This window comes from Astatotilapia calliptera, chromosome 11 (genome assembly GCF_900246225.1).
Source record: "Astatotilapia calliptera chromosome 11, fAstCal1.2, whole genome shotgun sequence".
Lineage (NCBI taxonomy): Eukaryota > Metazoa > Chordata > Actinopteri > Cichliformes > Cichlidae > Astatotilapia > Astatotilapia calliptera.
In genome coordinates this window covers 625,364-644,044 of record NC_039312.1, presented here as the reverse complement: position 1 = coordinate 644,044, position 18,681 = coordinate 625,364, and the positions used below count along the sequence as shown (strand labels likewise).

At 43.3% G+C, this 18,681-nt stretch overlaps 1 protein-coding gene across 6 annotated transcripts in view; it reads right to left on the bottom strand.

The window, feature by feature from the left end:
• Window positions 1-18,681, bottom strand: part of tsnare1 (T-SNARE Domain Containing 1) — a 291,712-nt gene that overhangs the window by 86,828 nt on the left and 186,203 nt on the right. For 5 of the 6 annotated variants that reach the window (XR_003273777.1, XM_026184110.1, XM_026184109.1 and 2 more), the window contains exon 10: window positions 9,406-9,488. Coding sequence is in view for 5 of the 6 variants with exons in the window: in XM_026184110.1 (XP_026039895.1) it covers window positions 9,406-9,488 (83 nt within the window). In the remaining variant the exon portion in view is untranslated. Of the gene's footprint in view, window positions 1-8,125; window positions 8,329-9,405; window positions 9,489-18,681 lie in introns of those variants that run through there. The other variant, XM_026184111.1, reaches the window with a different exon arrangement.

The window sequence follows — 18,681 nt, the reverse complement described above, 5'->3', positions numbered from 1 at the left end:
CAAAAGACTCCAACCTAAAGAAACATCTGGAAGTAAGTTCTTTAAAAAAAAAAAACTAACCTTAGCCTACTGCAACTAGCTTGTTTTAGTTGTGGTAGCTACCAGGGTTATGTGCCACATCACTATCTTCGATGTACTATTGCTGTGTGATTTATGACTATTACTGAAGGCTACTCACAACCGAGCTAACATTGTTAGCTGGTGTTAGCTGAGGTTAGTGCATAGAGAGCTAGACTTGATGGATAGAATTAACAACCTGCTAGCTGCAAATAATCATGTTCGGTTCAGCAATAGTAATAAATCACACAGCAATTGTACATTCATGTAGTTGTGAAAAGCATGACCAATATATTAAGTAATCCAACGTATTCAGAGTATGTTACTCATGTAACTTAACAGAATACGTTACAAACTACATTTTGGGGCATGTATTCTGTAATCTGTAGTGGAATACATCTTAAAAGCAACCTTCCCAACACTGGTACTGGTTACTGGTAATTTCCTGCCTGTTGCCTTAGAGAAGCCAGTCTGAGTAGCTGCTTCAGCTGTCTTTGTTTAAACAGATAACAGATACGATTTATAGTGACACAGCTCATTCGACTAAGCTGTTAGAGAATATAATAAAGCTAGTCTAAAGCTTTTCTTGACTTACAATGAAGCCTTCATCACTGCTATTGAGGGTTAACCTTAAGCAAGCAAGGTGAACTAATCTCACAGTGATGTGCAGTGTGTACAGTTATGCTGGATTCAATAGGGGGAAACCTTGCTTTATAAGGCTTTTCACATCATGAGTGTGTAGGAGTCAAACAGAGTCAAGCACCAGCAGTCTCTGTGCTGCTGCTGTCATTGAGAGTCACTGTACTGTGGCTTTCAACCCAGCTGACATTTGCTTCCTAGAGCTGTAGAAACCAAAGTCACAGTCGTGGTAGAAATGAGTTTCTGGAAGCAAGACAGAATTTCAATGTCATACTACATCTTGACGAGTAGACACACATGCAAAAGAAACAGTGTACAAACCTACAGTAACATACAAATAGTGATGTAAGGCATGTTTACGTCTCACAGGACAGCAATGCAACCTTTTCACACAAATTGGTAATCTATAACTCTTCTCTGTCTTCTAGTCTGTTGTCTGAAATGTTACTGCTAAGCAATCAATCGCTGCTGTCTGTGTTCTTTTCAGTTTGTCCTCATACTTTGTGGCTCAGACCTGATTTCTGCTCTAGTGCAGTGTTTTCCAAAGATCACATGTCAGTCAAACAGCATGACTGCCTCTGAGAGAGTCTTATTTTTTTCTTAGGTTCTTTGACTGGGGATTTTCTATTAATCAAAGTTCTGTAGGCAGCAGTTTGTTGCCAGAGTATCTGTAAATATGAATTGTTCCTTTACTTTCAATTCTAAACTTGAAAAGAAAAGAAAGAAAATCCACCCCATGCCTGCATAGCATTTTGTCTGCCATCAACAAAAGATACATCATAACATTTAATTTTGACAGACAAATCCGACCAGTCAATCATCTTTGTGTACGCAGTCTCATTGCTGGGGTTTGCAGCCTCAGTGTTGATTGAATTGCCTCTCTTTGTGTAGAACCATAACCTTACATCAAGACTGCCATTAGACATTTTTTGTGTCTGTAAAAGGCGATGATGAACTTTGCTTATGCCAAAACCTTTAACCCGACCAAGTTGCGAGCAGTCTGGTGGATGATAAGTCATTTAAGCTATACTGTACTCCACATTCACTGGTTACGTTCCATATATTTTTAGATCCAATAAAAAATTTGTATTCACAAACATTTCCGAAATGCATCCATGTTTTATTTGCAGTTAGGCTTTCGCTCTCTTTTTTAAATGCTCAGCCCAGCTGTGGCTGATTGGGGCAGAGCCAGAGGAGTGTCACTGGCATCAACCTGGTTAACTTCAAACACTGTTATTTCCACTCCATATCCTTCAAAGTGACATAAAGAGTCCAGAGGGACTGAAAGGAAGAGTGAGCAAAAAGCCAGTTTTCCTGGCAGCATTGGCACATCCTTTCAGTCCAAGTGCAGTGATCGCTGAGATTTGGAATGCTGTGATTCGTTTTTCTTTACTTTACTTGTGAAAACCACTTTAGATGTGTATACATATAGATAGGTCCATTCATTTACCAAGCATCATCCCTTTGTATGTCTTCTTCTTCCCTCTTCTATTGGTCCTCCTATGATCACGATAGCCAGCATTGTATACTGTTCTCAGTTTAGCCAGAGGAAAACTGTGCATTGATTTTCTGAGAGTCAGAGAAAGTAGGTGCTCACTGGGAGATCAATTTTCAAATCTGAAGACAGATGGAGTTATAAGTCTTAACAATGACATCATCATTGGCGTGAACATCCCCTTTCCAGTCAATAATGGTTCAGTCATTGTGTGAGTCTTTCCACTTTTTAAACGGCTTTAGCTTTTTCTCACTGAATTGCAATAACACATGTTTTATTAGTAATTATAAACCTTCTTGTACAACCGTCAACAATCAGAGTTCATCGTGCTCCGCTGAACACAGATGAGGTGATAAAACATCACAGCAACTAGAGACACTTGCAGAGGGGAGAGTAATCTGCCTCTACATAATGGATATAGATTCAATTTATTTTCAATGTAAAGCGAGTTGACAAGGCGGGACACCAGAAGAAAATGACAACCGCTCTTAATTGACCATTGCTGGTGTTGTGCACTGGTGCATCAAGGAGTTCAGCAACAATCAGGCTTGGCTTTAAGTGCCCACTTGCATCTCCCACTTCTTCCTCTGTGTCCTGCTCAATCTTTTTATGATAACAATATTGGTGTTGGCATGCAAGCATCTGCAGTTTCTAACTTTTACTTAAAAAATTCAACATACTACCTTTTGAAATAGTGAGTGATGGTGAAGATCTAACACCCACTAACGGATAACTAGCTGCTGTACCTGACTCAGATCATGGTGCTATATATTAGTTTCATGCAGTTCCTGGTATTCTGATGTATGTACTTTTACAGGATCAGAAAAAAAGTCTGTCTCTATTTTTGTTGTGTTTAGCTGGTGACACAGTGGGGACCTATCTGAACCTATCATGGGAAAGGATGTGGTGTAGTAAAATGTCTGTGATTTCAACAGTGGGCAGACCTCCTAACTCCTCAAATATGAATTGTTTAACTGAAGCACAGAATCCAACAACAAAATGCATTCTGTTCACAACCATAAATGTATTTTCTTCTGTTGAAGTAGACATAGAGAACAATGGCCTTCATTTACTAATATGTACATGGACTCTTGCCCTGGGCAAAAAAGAAGAAAGTTTATGCACTATTAGAGCTGTGTACTCGTGTGCATGTTAGTAAATCAGAATCATTTGGATGCAACAGACTTGTCCAGTTTGCATATAATCTGCGTAGCATCTGCATGCTACCACAGTCTCATTTCTACTGCAGGGAAGTACTGCACTGTGATGACTGCTAGGTTGAGCAAACGGCCTAAAATTTGAGTTCAGCAGGGTGCTGCTCTCTGCTTGTACGTGATTTCTGTGATCACTCAATGACTTTATGTGAACAATATGTGCCCACTCCCTCTTATTCTTGTATTCTAAATGTTTTAATTAACTGTGCTCTCGCACTGCAGGCTTACTTGTTGTTCCTAGAGTATTTAAAAGTAGAATGGGAGGCAGAGCCTTCAGTTTTCAGGCCCCTCTTCTGTGGAACCAGCTTCTAAACACTATCTCTACTTGAGATTAGGCTTCAAACTTTCCTTTTTGCTAAAGCATATAGTTAGGGCTGGACCAGGTGACCCTGAATCCTCTCTTAGTTTTGCTGCAATAGGTGTAGGCTGCTGGGGGATTCCCATGATGCATTGAGTGTTTCTTCTACAGTTACCTTTCCTACTCACTATGTGTTAACAGACCTCTCTGCACTTAATCATCACTTGCAGATATGCTGTGTCTCTCTTCCACAGCATATCTTTATCCTGTCTTCCTTCTGTCACCCCAATCAGTCACGGCACTTGCCCGCCCCTCCCTGAGCCTGGTCCTGCCAGAGATTTCTTCCTGTTAAAAGGGAGTTTTTCCTTCCCACTGTAACCACAGTGCTTGCTTTCATATGATTGTTGGGTTTTCTCTGTATATATGGTCTACCTTACAGTATAAAAAAGTGTAAAATGCCCCCAGCCGACTGGTGTTGTGATTTGGAGCTATCTAAATAAAATTGAATTAAATTGAAATTGAATTACAAAAAGTTAAAGTCTACACCTTTACATTTAGTATATTTAGTTTTCTTTAATTTACATTTTTTATTCCCTCTATTGATCGTCAAGTCTCAATTCCTACTGCGAAATCTTGATAGTAAGGTCAAAATTTGAAATTAAACCACAGCATGGAATCATTTGACTAGAGCTATTCAACAATGTCAACACTTCAGACTGGTGTGAAATGGTGTGGACAGTATTTTCTTTCATGATTTCTTTCATAACCATTATTACCAAATGAGCATGATCTAAATAAATTAAATAGGAGATTAACATCTTTATTCACTCCCATTCCCCATGGGATGGACGTAGAGACCTAAAATTCATTCCAGATACACAATATAACCATCCCTCCCAAACAGTGGTCACAAATCAGTCCAAATGTGTGGTAGTGGGCACATCTGCTATATTGAGATAATCCATCCCACCTCACAGGTGTGCCACATCAGGATGCTGATCTGACATCATGAGTAGTGCACAGGTGTACCTCAGACTGCCCACAACAAAAGGCCACCCTGGAATGTGCAGTTTTTTGCGCTATTGGGGGTCTGGGGACCCAGAACCGGTCAGTATCTGGTGTGACCACCATTTGCCTCATGCAGTGCAACACATCGTCGCATGGAGTCTATCAGATTGTCAATTGTGGCCTGTGGAATGTTGGTCCACTCCACTTCAATGGCTGTGCGAGGTTGTTGGATATTCGTGGGAACTGGTACACGCTGTCGTATACGCCGGTCAAGCACATCCCGAACATGCTCAATGGGTGACATGTCCGGTGAGTATGCTGGCCATGCAAGAACTGGGACATTCTCAGCTGCCATCTGCCCTGAACAATGTGAACCATGATTCATCCGTGAAGCGCACACCTCTCCAACGTGCCAGACGCCATCGATGTGAGCATTTGCCCACACAAGTCTGTTACGGCGACGAGCTGGAGTCAGGTCAAGACCCCGATGAGGACGACGGGCATGCAGTTGAGCGTCCCTGAGACGGTTTCTGACAGTTTGTGCAGAAATTGTTTGGTTGTGCAAACCAATTGTTCCAGCAGCTGTCTGGGTGGCTGGTCTCAGACGATCTTGGAGGTGAACCTGCTGGATGTGGAGGTCCTGGGCTGGTGTGGTTACACGAGGTCTGCGGTTGTGAGGCCGGTTGGATGTGCTGCCATATTCTCTGAAACGCCTGTGGAGACGGCTTATGGTTGAGAAATGAACATTCAATGCACGGGCGACAGATCTGGTTGACATTCCTGCTGTCAGCATGCCAATTGCACGCTCCCTCATTGCTTGTGGCATCTGTGGCATTTTGCTGTGAGACAAAACTGCACATTCCAGGGTGGCCTTTTGTTGCACTACTCATGATGTCAGATCAGCATCCTGATGTGGCACACCTGTGAGGTGGGATGGATTATCTCAATATAGCAGATGTGCCCACTACCACACATTTGGACTGATTTGTGACCACTGTTTGGGAGGGATGGTTATATTGTGTATCTGGAATGAATTTTAGGTCTCTACGTCCATCCCATGGGGAATGGGAGCAAAAACAAAAGTGTTGCGTTTATATTTTTGTTCAGTATAGTTACCAGTCTGACATTGTCAGTTCCCTGTTTGTTTTTTCCTCACTGGTTTAGGTCTACAGGCTGAGCGGCGCAATCAGCTGACAGAGCAGTACTATTTTAAGCAATAGAATATGTCTCGTGTGCATTACTTTTCCCTCGAACAGTCTCTCACTGTCGTTCTCTAAAACCTAAAAGAGAATTATGGATTTGATCAACTGGTCTCTGAATGCTATTGACACCCTTTTCTCAACGAGAAGTCTGGGCTCAGGAGAGCCCGAGTGCCCTGGAGGGACTTTCCCTGCCGGATACACGATGGATGGGTGGCAGGAATGGAGGATCTTGTGCCTGGCGGGACTGTCGATCAAGGACGCTGAAGATATCTACCTATTCGGAACCATGATAACAGGGTTCTTGCTGATCGGAGCTGGCTTGGCCCTGACTTATCGGAGAAATAAGAGAGCGGAACCAGCTGTTCAAACACCCCCCCCCCCAAGGCTGACTGCTGGAATTGAAGTGATGGAACGAGGCGCGACCTCTCACACCGAACGCAGCATGGTTAACACCTTGGAGACGCTTACAGCTGCCGTGAAGACTCAAACTAACACCATTGAGCGTATGATGGGATACATCAGAGAGGGGCCCGCTCAAAATGACACCCTTGAGCGAAAGTTGGATCACATCGCAGAACGGATCACTGCAGTTGTGGGGTCTCAGAATCAAAAGAATGACAACACCACGGAACAGAAGTTTGATACCATCATGGGGAGGCTCGCGGCTCTCCAACGGGAGATCGAGAGACCAGTGTCAGAGTGCTAAATTCGAGCTGCTCGCATAAAGGAGAAATCAACAATATTCAACATATAGACACCACGGCGTCAGCTGCTCAGGCCCAAGGCTAGAGCCGACCAAAACAACTCCCTGATAACGACTGTGTGATGACTATTCTTCCCATCCCATGCAAGGCCACCTGGGTTGGCTGGCAGACTGTTTACTTAGCCTGATAGGGCGAAGGACACTGTCTCAGCTGGACTCTGGGCACGCACACACATACACTTACATTGATAAGCCCGCACTCATCCCCCTCCCTTTCCAAACGCCTTCGATGCTTGTTTCCTGTGGGGGAAGACGGCGGGTCTGCGTGCCGCGCTGAAATGGTAGCGCTGTGTAGGACGACTGTTGTGTTCCTTCGGATTACCCCCCCCCCCCTATCCAACCCCTGTGGCTTGTCACGTGCTCTAATGTTGTGATGTGGACATTAATGTGCTCTCTTTGCAGAGGAGTTTTTTTTTTGTTTCCTGTTCTCATGCTGTCCTCCCATAGGTGCCCAGCGTGAGAAGAGGTCTCTTTTTTTCCTGTTGTACTTTTCCCATTGTTGTGTACTTTTTCAGTGTTTTCTCTGTAATGCTGCCGATCTCCGACTGTATTCCCATGTGATGTCTTTGTTGCGTGTGTAAGTCTTTGTTGCGTGTGTAAATCTATTCCTCTGCGGGGCAACCTGCATATGGCCAATAAAGCATTCATTCAATTCTCTTTTCCCATGCACAAACCATGGAAACCTCATGTCCTTGTTTTTCATTGAGTAGAACTTCATACTTGAGGAAATACCAAAATGTAAGTGCGGGGTTGGTGTAGCTCAGGAGGTAGAGCAGGTCAGTTGCTGGTTGGGACGGTTGGTGGTTCAATTCCTGGCTTCCACAATCTGCATGCCAAATATCCTTGGGCATAATACTAACCCTAAGTTGCTTTCTGGTGCATCCATTGGAGTGTGAAAGTTAGAAAGCACTTGTGATTGTCAGGATACATGTAGTATTTCATGTCCATTTTAAGGTGGATTGATCCACTTTTGCAGCAAGCCTCAAGTGGCCATTCAAGGAACTGGTGTTTAGTTTGAATTTTCACCTTCAGAGATTAGTGCTTGGTTGAAGCATAAGAATACAGAAGTAAATTTTGTGAGATGACATTTGGAAAGGGTCTGTCAAAGACAAATGCACTGAAAGCTGGTGAAAACTAAAAGCAGACAAACCATCAGATGAAGTGGAAGCACAGACAGACTGTGTGTGCGCACTGTTAGTGTGTCACTTGGTAGGTTAACAGCGACAGCAGTAAATAAAAGTGAAATCAGTGAAGTCAGTAAAATCTTGCAATGAGCAGATAATGCATACAGTACAAACTGTTACACATATACAGACACTGGATGTGTTTCAACCACATACAGAGATTGCACCATTGACAGTGCACGAATGATGCAAGACTATAGATATTTATGCATTTGATGAAAATGCTGCTGTCATTAACAGTACTTTGATATATGACTTCTCGGTGATAGCTCTGTTTGCCAGTGTTCTCCACAGATGAGAGTTGCCATGGGACAGCGATGAGAGCGTCTGCTTGTCTGTCTCTCTCTCCGTCGTCTTCCTTTATTGTTTTGCTTCCTTTTAGCTGCTCTGCCTCTGCTAAGACAGAGGCTGTCAGGATTGGCTGAGAGCTAAATTGCTCAGCGCGAGCTCGGTCACAGCTCAGCTCTCCTTGAGATAATGAAATGACAATTAATGAGAAAGCTGTTGCCATTCGCTCATTTGTTCACTTGCAAGTCGAACGGCAGTATGTAGAGACAGACAGAAAGCACTGCAGTCGTGGCAGGCATTGGAAAGTGCCCAGCGGTTGTTTTCATATTAAAGCTGCTGTTAAAAATTCATGTGACTATCACAAAACGAAAGTTTAGCCCAGTGGTCAAACCATGATTCAAAGGAAATATCATTTCAATACCAGACTGAAAACAATTTCCAGATAGATTTCTACCTAAATCTAAATGTCAACAATCAGAATACATGTGCTTGTCTGTCGAATTATGTGGGTAGAGACTTTGGATGCACCTCTAGAGAGATATGTCGCACGTGTGGAAAAGGTATATCCTTTATTAACCCAGAGACACTTCAGTCGATACATTATTTACCATAGCCTGGGCCCTACACAGCAAAGAGCCAAACAGAGCTCTGGCCTACTGAGATAGTCCCTGACAAAATGGCAGAATACACACATATTTCCTCAAAAAGAAAGAGTGAAAGCAGGCCCTTGGGCATCTCATAAAACCTCTCTCCAATATGTGCTGTGAAGTCAAAATTGTAGCCCAAAAACCACAGAGAGTAAAAAAATAAATTCTATTTAATTTCTGTCTGCTGTTGTTGTCCGTTAATGCATTTTCCTCCCAAAGTCAATACACTTGTAGAATAAAACATAAAATTATCTTAGTAGAAGTAACATGCTCACAGAATAGGAATTGCATACTGTATATGGATTTGTGTTTTTAAAAGACTCCGGGCAGGCATTTTATGTTTCTGCCTGTAAATACAATTATTTTAACTGAAGGCAAAAGCTAGTAAAGTATGACATGAAATTGCATCATTTCTGTTATTATGCTAGTGGGGGATGTGATAAAGCTGTGTAATCTAGTTAGCAAAGTCCCTGTTTGCATGGCTGATCAAGCTAAGCTTCGTGTGAGTGCATTACAATAAAAAGGCTCAGTCAAGTACACAAAATGAAAATGGAACAAAATGACTCCAAGGTGTGGAGCACACTGCAGCATGGGACGATTCAGTGCTTACCTGGTATTGGTTGGCCTTGGCGAGTTCTTGATTGGCTGACTCCACATTAGAAGAAGCTGTCTGGATGTAATCTTCAATACTATCTGAGGAAACAAAGAACAGATTGGATTCCTTTTAATATAACAACATACAACAATACTCATTCATTCACTGACTTGCTCACTACTGGTTTGTAGAGCCTCACAAGTACTACAGTTGCAGGAATTTCACCTCATCAGAAATCACTGCACATCTATAACATTGTACATATTGAACAAAAATGATACACAATATCTGTAATAGTAGTATAGAAGTAAAAACACCCCTGTCAAAACAATGCACTACATATTTGCCATACATCATGCCTCAGAAACCAGTGTTGCAAATATATACTTTAAAGGCCTTCAAAATATGAAACAATCTTTCTGCCATCATCATGCTGAAGATTTGATTGCCAGCAATCTTAGTTGCCCATCTCAGCGTTGTGGACGTGTACAGGTCTTGTAGGGAATTGCAGCCAATCATCTTCTCATTGAAATGGACGACACACTGCAGTCTGGCTTTGTCCTTGGCAGTGGCAGCAGCGAACTAGATGGTGATGGAGGAGGTGAGGAAAGACTCAATGATGGAGGAGCTAAAATTGTACCATCACGGACTTAGACAGGTTATATTTCTTCAGCTGGTGCAGGAAGTGGCTTCTTGTTGAAGTAGCTGATCTTTAGGTCCCACTTTAGGTGCTGGGAGATTGTTCCCAGGAAGTGGAAGGACTTGATTGTCTCCACTGGACAGGCATGCTGGAATATGGGAACTGGTGGAGCTGGAAGTCCAGTATCATCTCTACTGTTTTGATAGCATTGAGCTCCATGTTGCTCCAGACTCAACCCCACCTGAGGTGAGCCCTGAGAGCGTGGTGTCAACCGCAAACTTCGGGATTTTAATGGAGTGGTGATTGGAGGTGCAGCTGTTAGTGTATAGAGATATGCAGAGGATAAAGTACAAAGCCCTGAGGGGAAGCAGTGCTGATCCACTGAAAGTCTAAACCATACCAGTCTCACATGCTTCCTTGAATTGAACTGGGAGATCGTATCCTGCAGCCCAGCTGGGAGGATGATATTAAAAGCATAACTAAAGTCCATAAAAGGCAACCTCAAGTGCAGTGCCATAATAACTGCATCATCCACTGACCTGTTGGGTCTGTATTCAAGGACCAAGATGGGGACGATGAAGTATGTGAGATGGGACAATACAAGCTTAGATGTCAACCAGGACTTGTAATTACTAGAACTCACCCTGGCGTGTGATGCATTATACTTTAACTTAGTGCTTCATGTTTACATATAATGGTGGAGTGCTAAGTTAAGACTAGATTAAACTCAGTTGTGCATAGCTGGAGACCCGAGTAGCCATTCCTGTTATACTTCTTTAAAGTCTGCCTGGGCATAAACATGCTTGGTGGATTGTTATGTAAACTCTCTGTGGACTAGTTCACATGGCCATAAGAAACAGGAAGACACACTGATGCACTCTCACACTTACTGTCTGATGATGAAATTTATCTCATTGGGACCCAAGCAGACCGTAGTGAACATAGTCACTTTGGCTTCAAAAGGCCAACATGGCAGCAGCCAAAGCTCCAAGTTTCAGAGATGGGTGACATCTCTATTGTTCATCGTTTGTATAGTTTAGAGGTAAAGCCTACTCTTTGTTTTTTTTTTAGCAAACTGTGTGAGATTCTTTTCGATTTAAACATTTCATGTGAATATCACGATGGCTGAAGCCTGTTAATATGCAGCTGCTATCAACCTGCATGTGCTAAGCAGGACTTGAAACAATTACTCGTGCTGAAGTTAGCAGGTAGTCAGTATACCCTGCAGGAGCTGCTTTCTTAGACTACAGCATCAATTAATGTTCAATGGGAAGACATGTTACAGTAATCTGTCAAAATAAAGTTCACAAAGTCAGCAGTTCGTAAGCTTTTGACGTTGGCCTCGAGGTGTGGCCTCATTTAACCTCCTATAATCTCATATAACTTGCCTTAGTAGCCTAATGGGTACTACTGTTGTACCTTTCTGTGTGTGGAGACAGAAATATTGAGAAAGTCAAGATGGTGCAAAGGACAGAAGCAGGAAAAAAGACAGAAACAAGACCAGGACACAGTTCATAGGTAGCTGAGGCCTTATGTACTGTTTTTAACCACTGCAACCCTACACTGCTTATCTAACTGAAAAATTATCAAAAGAAATGTTTCAAATCTTGTGGTGATTCAGATATATTCATAAGTAACACATTAATGATGCTCTTCTTGGCCTTTCATTGCAAGATTTTTAAGTAAATTTGTGCCCGTCCGCATCCGACCCCCCTTCTGATTTACAGTATTAAATCTTTCTATTAAGAATCCGACTTTAAAAGAAAGTTCATTTTCTGTTATTTTAACTATGATTAATTCTCGTACAGTACATTAACAGAGGCTTCAAGGTATTACCACTGAAAGGAATTGTGATCATAGCACTTGAAATATGTGCCCTGAAATTAACAAAAAAAGAATATGAGCAAATATATAATATTAACAAAGATTTAGTAGTTACTTCCCTTTGTCATCACTGGCATACGCAGATGATGTTACATTTAAAAAAAATCATCCAAATAAATGACAGAAAGAACACTAAATACAACCTTGCTGATTCATCTGTAATAACACTTTGCACCGGAGAAATAGTCTATATTTGATCCATGAATATACATTTACATTTATAAACATAAAAAAAGAAAGTTAGAATTTTAATGCTTCTGCGTAATATGAAAAGACCAATGGCTGGAATACTTTGCCACCTGTGGGAGCAGTGTTAAAGAAGTGACTCTTCATTGTTACTCTTGACACATAATCAAGCGGTACCAGGAGCTACTGGTCTAACAGTTAACACTGCGACAGCAGCAAGACCTCCTCTTTTAAACTTGTCAATACACGGACATTAATGGGATGAGACCGATGCGTTTAATGAAGTGGGTGGTTCAAAATCTTTGGTATCACCACACATAGTTACCCACATATATTTACAGCTGGCCAATAACAGTGAGAGTACTATTGATTGTTTTGGTGTAGTGAGAGTAAAAAGGTTGCAGCCAGCTCAAAGATGTGTCTTATGTTTAAGGCTTCAGTGGCCCCTGATAATTACTGCACCAGTTGAGCTTGTAGAGAATTAACTTTTGAACTTAACAAGAGGAGGTGGTTGGGTGAACGAATTGTGCTGATTGACTAAAAGCATTTACTCTGTAATGGTGAGTTAAAGAAGATGGGGAATACATGCTTAGATTCACCAGCTCAAGAAGTAAGCCTGATTAATGGACTCATTAATTAATTCTGTTTTTTTTCTGCCCTTCTGCTCAGAGGATGTTCTTTGCCATGATTAGGAAATATTTGGCTTTAAAGAGGTAACTTAAACTAAACCCAGTAGTTAAAGATAATAAGTAAGATTCTGTGGGTACCAGAGTTTAAATGTGTTTAAATAGGTTTTCAGGTGATCCACCATTTCACCAAAAGGGTATAGAAGGCAACTGCCTTGAAGACAAGGGACCACTGATGATCACTGTATGTCTATAGGCAATTTTAATCATTAAAAAAAAAATTAAGAAGCACTCTCATTCCAGGACATAATGCAATGGCACAAAGCAGTTTGTGATATCCTCCTGAGAACCGAAGAAAAAAATATTCTGATTGAACATTTTTTGTGATTTCCTTTCTTTGGAGCTAAAAGAGGCCACCCAAACACATGAGATATCAATGGAAAGCCCAGGATGTCCTCTATTCAGTACATCAGGACTTAGTAGGGTATCTCAAATAACAAATAGTGTCTATTACAGAGGATATAGGCTGGTTCTCAGGAAGAGGATATAGTCATTCATGTTGGTTTGTTTTTATCCAGTTTGGTTCTTTTTGAGTAATTAGTATATTATTGTACTGTATCTAATGTTATCATTACAGTTTGAGTTTAGTTCTGTTTATCTGACCTCCTTTTAGAGCCTAAAACTATCATTTGACTTTTTATTCGTATATTTCTTTGCATTTTTCAGGGTAAAATGAACCTCACTTTTCCAAAAACTACTATGTCCTTATTCCTGCTCAGCTCAGCTTGTCACATATGCTCACAAAGGGAAGACTCTTTTAGTATATTTGAGAGAGTTCCAGAACCTTCCCACTGGACAAACTGCAGGAATAGCTGGGGCTCTGGATGGTTGTGTTATCTTCACTCTAATGGACCATTTTGTTCTTTTTCTTTTATTTATAGCAATGGCGGTTCATGGAGCGTCTCAACAGTTCCTGGATGTTAGCAACATACACTAGCTGAGTCACAGAGATATAGCACAATAAAAGTTTGAGACACACTTGTAAAGGCTAAAATGTTGTTTCTTAAAAACAAGACTGTATATTATCCAAATCACACGAATCAAATTACCTTGTGTATTAAAACATGTTAGCAGGTTATCCAGCAATTGGGCAGATTAGGCAAGCAAACACAATGTGTATTATGATCAAACAAAAAAAGTTCTTCAGAACAGAACTTCTTGCTGGCTAAATATAACTTTATGACATGTAGTTGTCTAATCTGTTTAATTATGAGTATGAGCTATTATGATAAAAAAGATACTTGCATAACAATCAGGGGAACAACTATCTATTTTGTAATATGGCTATAGATAAAGAGTTGGAGCATATTTGAGAAGACTCATAAATATAGCTTCTACCCATATAGCCAGGGGGTCTGGCCCGGATCTGGTATCAAGCCGGCACTGCTGGCTGACTTCTGGCATGATAAGACGTATGTCATCCAGATATGGGCCAGGCCTGGCATAGATGGCACGGTCTATGTGATGGCATACCATATCTGGCTCGATTGTGGTTTGGGTTATGTGGCCCAGGCCCATAGAAAACAGGTCTTCCCTGGATCAGGCATCAACCTGGCACCTCTGACTGACTGGTGTCATGGCAGGGTGTATGTCAACTAGATGTGGGCCAGGTCTGGCAATGATGGCACTATTTATCTTTCTATTTTCCTATTTTAGTTAGAAGACCCAAATGCCATGTTGCAATACTATACTGCTATGGTAGCCAACATTTCAAATGCAGGTTTGACAGGTTTGTGAGTGTACACTTTATCCAAACCTAGTGACGGTTTACTCATCTTTGCCAGTGGGTGGCTGTAGCTCAGGAGGTAGAGCGGGTCACCTACTGATCGGAAGGTTAGTGTGTGATTGGGTGAATGTGGCATGTTGTATAGAGCACTTCGAGTAATCCTGGAAACTAACAAAGCGCTATATAAGAGTCAGTCCATTCATTGCCTGAACAGTGTTTCTGTCACGGTCTGCAGAGACAGGCCGTGCGGTGGTGTGTGTAATGGACCCAGGTGCGTACACACGAGAGTAGACTGGAGTAAACTTAACTGAAAGCGAGCCTTTATTATGGCTGAAGACAAAGTGTACAAACAAAGCAGGGATAGCGTGACTAGACTATAACTAAACTGGGAAAACTAATACTGTGACAAACTAAGAAAACTCAGAGACTATGATGATCACTGCAAAGACTGACCGTGAAAACATGGAGGTGAGAACACAGACGACGCAACACAGACTACATGAAACACAGAGACTAAATACACATGAGGGATGATCAGGGGAAGTGGCCACACATGGGAGCACAGCTGACACACATGAACCTAGCGACAGGACAGGTGAAGTGAAACTGAATACGCTGACAATGAATACAGACTTTCAAAGTAAAACGGGAAACATGGAGATTAGACATGACAAGAACTAAATATAACCACGCAGACATGACGCATAAACCAGGGAGACTTAGTACAGGGGGAGATGACATAAACAACTAAGGAACAAAACTAAACTGCAATCTAGAAATTAACTAGGTGAACTAAGCTAGGTGCAAATGAATACAAAAGATACATGAAATTCAAATACTGGGTCGCTTGACCCGGGACCATGACAGTTTCACCACATTACTTTTGCACTGTTTTGCATGTTCCGACACATGTTGTCATTATATGGCTTGATTAAGGTACACATTAGGCTGACATCTGGGGCAAGAGCTGAAACTGTTCTGGGCCAGCACAGGGCCAGCAGTGTGTCTACAACTGGCCCGTGGCTGCACACAACTTACTTCCACACATGGGCCAGCACAGCACCACCACTTCTTTGAGTTCTTTAAGTTTTGAGATCCCTTCCCAGACGCCTTAATGCACACTCACACCCTGGGCCATCTGACCTCAGGAAATCACATGATAGGGTGGGGCCAGGTTTCACAATGAGCTCACCCAAAACCCTGGCTGATTGTGACCCACACCCATTTTCACACCTTGGCTCATGTGATTAGGTAGAGGATCATCAGGGGGTCCTTTTGTCCTCTATTTGGGGGATACTCCCACTGGGTTTAAATCTGGGACTCTCCACCGTTTGACCCTTAGAACTAAAGAAGCTTCTCTTATGAGAGGTGAAATGTCTTCAAGCAACTTAAAGAAGTCCAGACTCTTTTCTTTCCAAGCTCCTTAGACCATCCATCTTCTTCTGCTTTATCTTTATTCTTTATTCTTCCGCCGGGTCGCAGGGGCAGCAGCCTAAGCAGAGAAGCCCAGACCTCCCACCTCCTCTAGCTTATCCGGAGGAACACCAATGCATTCCCAGGCAAGCCGAGAGATATCATCTCTCCAGCGTGTCCTGGGTCTGCCCCCGAAACCTTACCCAGGAGGCACCCAGGAGACATCCTTGTCAGATGCCTGAACCACCTGACCTGGCTCTTTTCGATGTGGAGGAGCGGCGGCTCTACTCTGAGCCCCTCCCGGATGGCTGCACTTCTCACCCTATCTCTAAGGACTCTAAGGAAGAGGCCAGCCACCCTTCTGAAGAAGCTCATTTCTGCCGCTTGTATCCGCGATCTCGTTCTTTCAGTCACTGCCCACAGCTCGTGGCCATAGGTGAGGGTAGGGACGTAGATTGACCGGTAAATTGAGAGCTTCAGTTTTTGCACTCAGCTCTCTCTTCACCACGACGGACCGGTGCAGTGTCCGCATCACTGCAGTCGCAGCACCAATCCGTCTGTCGATCTCCGGCTCCCTTCTCCCTTCAATCGCGAACAAGACCCCGAGATACTTGAACTCCTCCACTTGGGGCAGGAACTCATCCCCGACCCGGAGTGGGCACTCCACCCTTTTCCTACTGAGAACCATAGCCTCAGATTTGGAGGTGCTGATCCTCTCTGAACTCCTCCCACACCCGAGTTTTTGCTTCAGCCACTGCCCGAGCCGCATTCCGCTTGGCCTGTCGGTACCTTTCAGCTGCCTCCAAAGCCCACAGGCTAACCAAGCCCGATAGAACTCCTCCTCAACCTGGTGGCCCCCTTCACCTCTGGTGTCCACCATTTGGTTCAGGGGTTACCACCACGACAGGCACCAACCACCTTGCGGCCGCAGCTCAATGCAGCAGCTTCAGCAATGGAGATGCTGAACATGGTCCATTCGGACTCAATGTCCCCAGCCTCCCTCAGAATGCTGTTGAAGCTCTGCCGGAGGTGTGTGTTGAAGATCTCACGGACTAAGGCCTCTGCTAGGCATTCCCAGCACACCCTCACTATGCGTTTAGGTGCACCAGGTCTGTCCAGCGTCCTCCCCCGCCAGCTGATCCAACTCACCACCAGGTGGTGATCAGTTGACAGCTCAGCCCCTCTCTTTACGCGAGTGTCCAGAACATATGGTTGCAGGTCTGGTGATACGATTACAAAATCGATCATCGACCTGCGGCCTAGAGCGTCCTGGTGCCACATGCACTTATGGACACTCTTATGTTTGAGGTGGTCGTTATGGCCAAACTGTGAGTTACACAGAAGTCCAATAACAAAACACTGCTCGGGTTCAGATCAGGGAGGCCGTTCCTCCCAATCACGCCCCTCCAGGTCTCGCTGTCGTTACCCAAGTTAGCATTGAAGTCTCCCAGTAGGACAACATAGTCTCCAGGTGGAGCACCCTCCAGCACTCCACCCAGGGACTCTAAGAAGGCTGGGTACTCTGAACTTCTACTCGGCACATAAGCGCAGATGACAGTCAGGACCCATTCCCTGACCCTAAGGTGCAGGGAACAAACCCTCTCATCCACCGGGAAGAACCCCAACGTACAGGCACCAAGCCGAGGGGATATTAGAATACCCACCCCATACCGCCCCGCCCCCTCTCCAGGAGAGTCCAGCCCCTCTCCAGGAGACTGGTTCCAGAGCCCGAGCCATGCGTAGAGGTGAGCCCGACTATATCTAGCCTGTACCTCTCAACCTCACACACTAACTCAGGCTCCTTCCCCACCAGAGAGGTGACATTCCATGTCCCAATTCCCAGTCTTGGTAGCTGGGGATCAGTCCGCCAGGGCCTCCGCTCCTGGCCGCTGCCTGGTACACAATGCACCCAACCCCTACCGCGCCTCCTGCAGGTGGTGGGCCTGCGGGAGGTCTATATATGTGTGTGTATAAATATATATATATATATATATACACACACATTAGGGGTGCAACGATACAGAAAATTCACGGTTCGGTTCGATACTTTGGTGTCACGGTTCGATATTTTTTTGATACAAAAAAAAATGTTCATGCCTTTTTAATTTGTCATTTATTAAATTTTCACGGCACACTCCGCACCACATCTCTGTGCATTCATCATTTGTTTGAAGCCAGCTCACCTCCTGCAACTACTTTTCCGAGAATACGTGCTTCTTTTGTGGTTCGGACTCCTTCTGACATTTCTTTGGAGGTGGAGGAACATCACAGTAATTGCTTAAAGGAGCTTGCTTCTTCGACATCTTTAAGAGTTCTAAACAAATGTCTGTCCTCCTCCTGAAAATCTTATGTACGCAAGCACGCCTTGCAACTTCTTATCTTGTGCGCGTTTTTTATTTTGACAGCGGATGCGCACCTGCGGACCACTTATGTGCACCCCTGGTTATTTAGCTCGTCATATTGCAGCCACAGAAATTCTTTTGTCCATGATAAAGCTGCACTTTCTTTTTGCCTTATAGTCTGATTCGTCATAACTTTTCCGTTTTGTGGTAAGCTTTTCTTTGGCTGTCACTTCTTCACCCTGACCTGTCTTATTTGGCCCAGCAGAACTAAAATATATATTCTGCTACTTTTACACACGCACCCACATAACGCTCAGCGATTCTCTGCGAGATCAGCCTCTCACATGTTTAAGCTTGCTGCAGGAGATTTCACTTGTCATGCTTGCATAGTAAGCTAACGATTGATAAGACGAT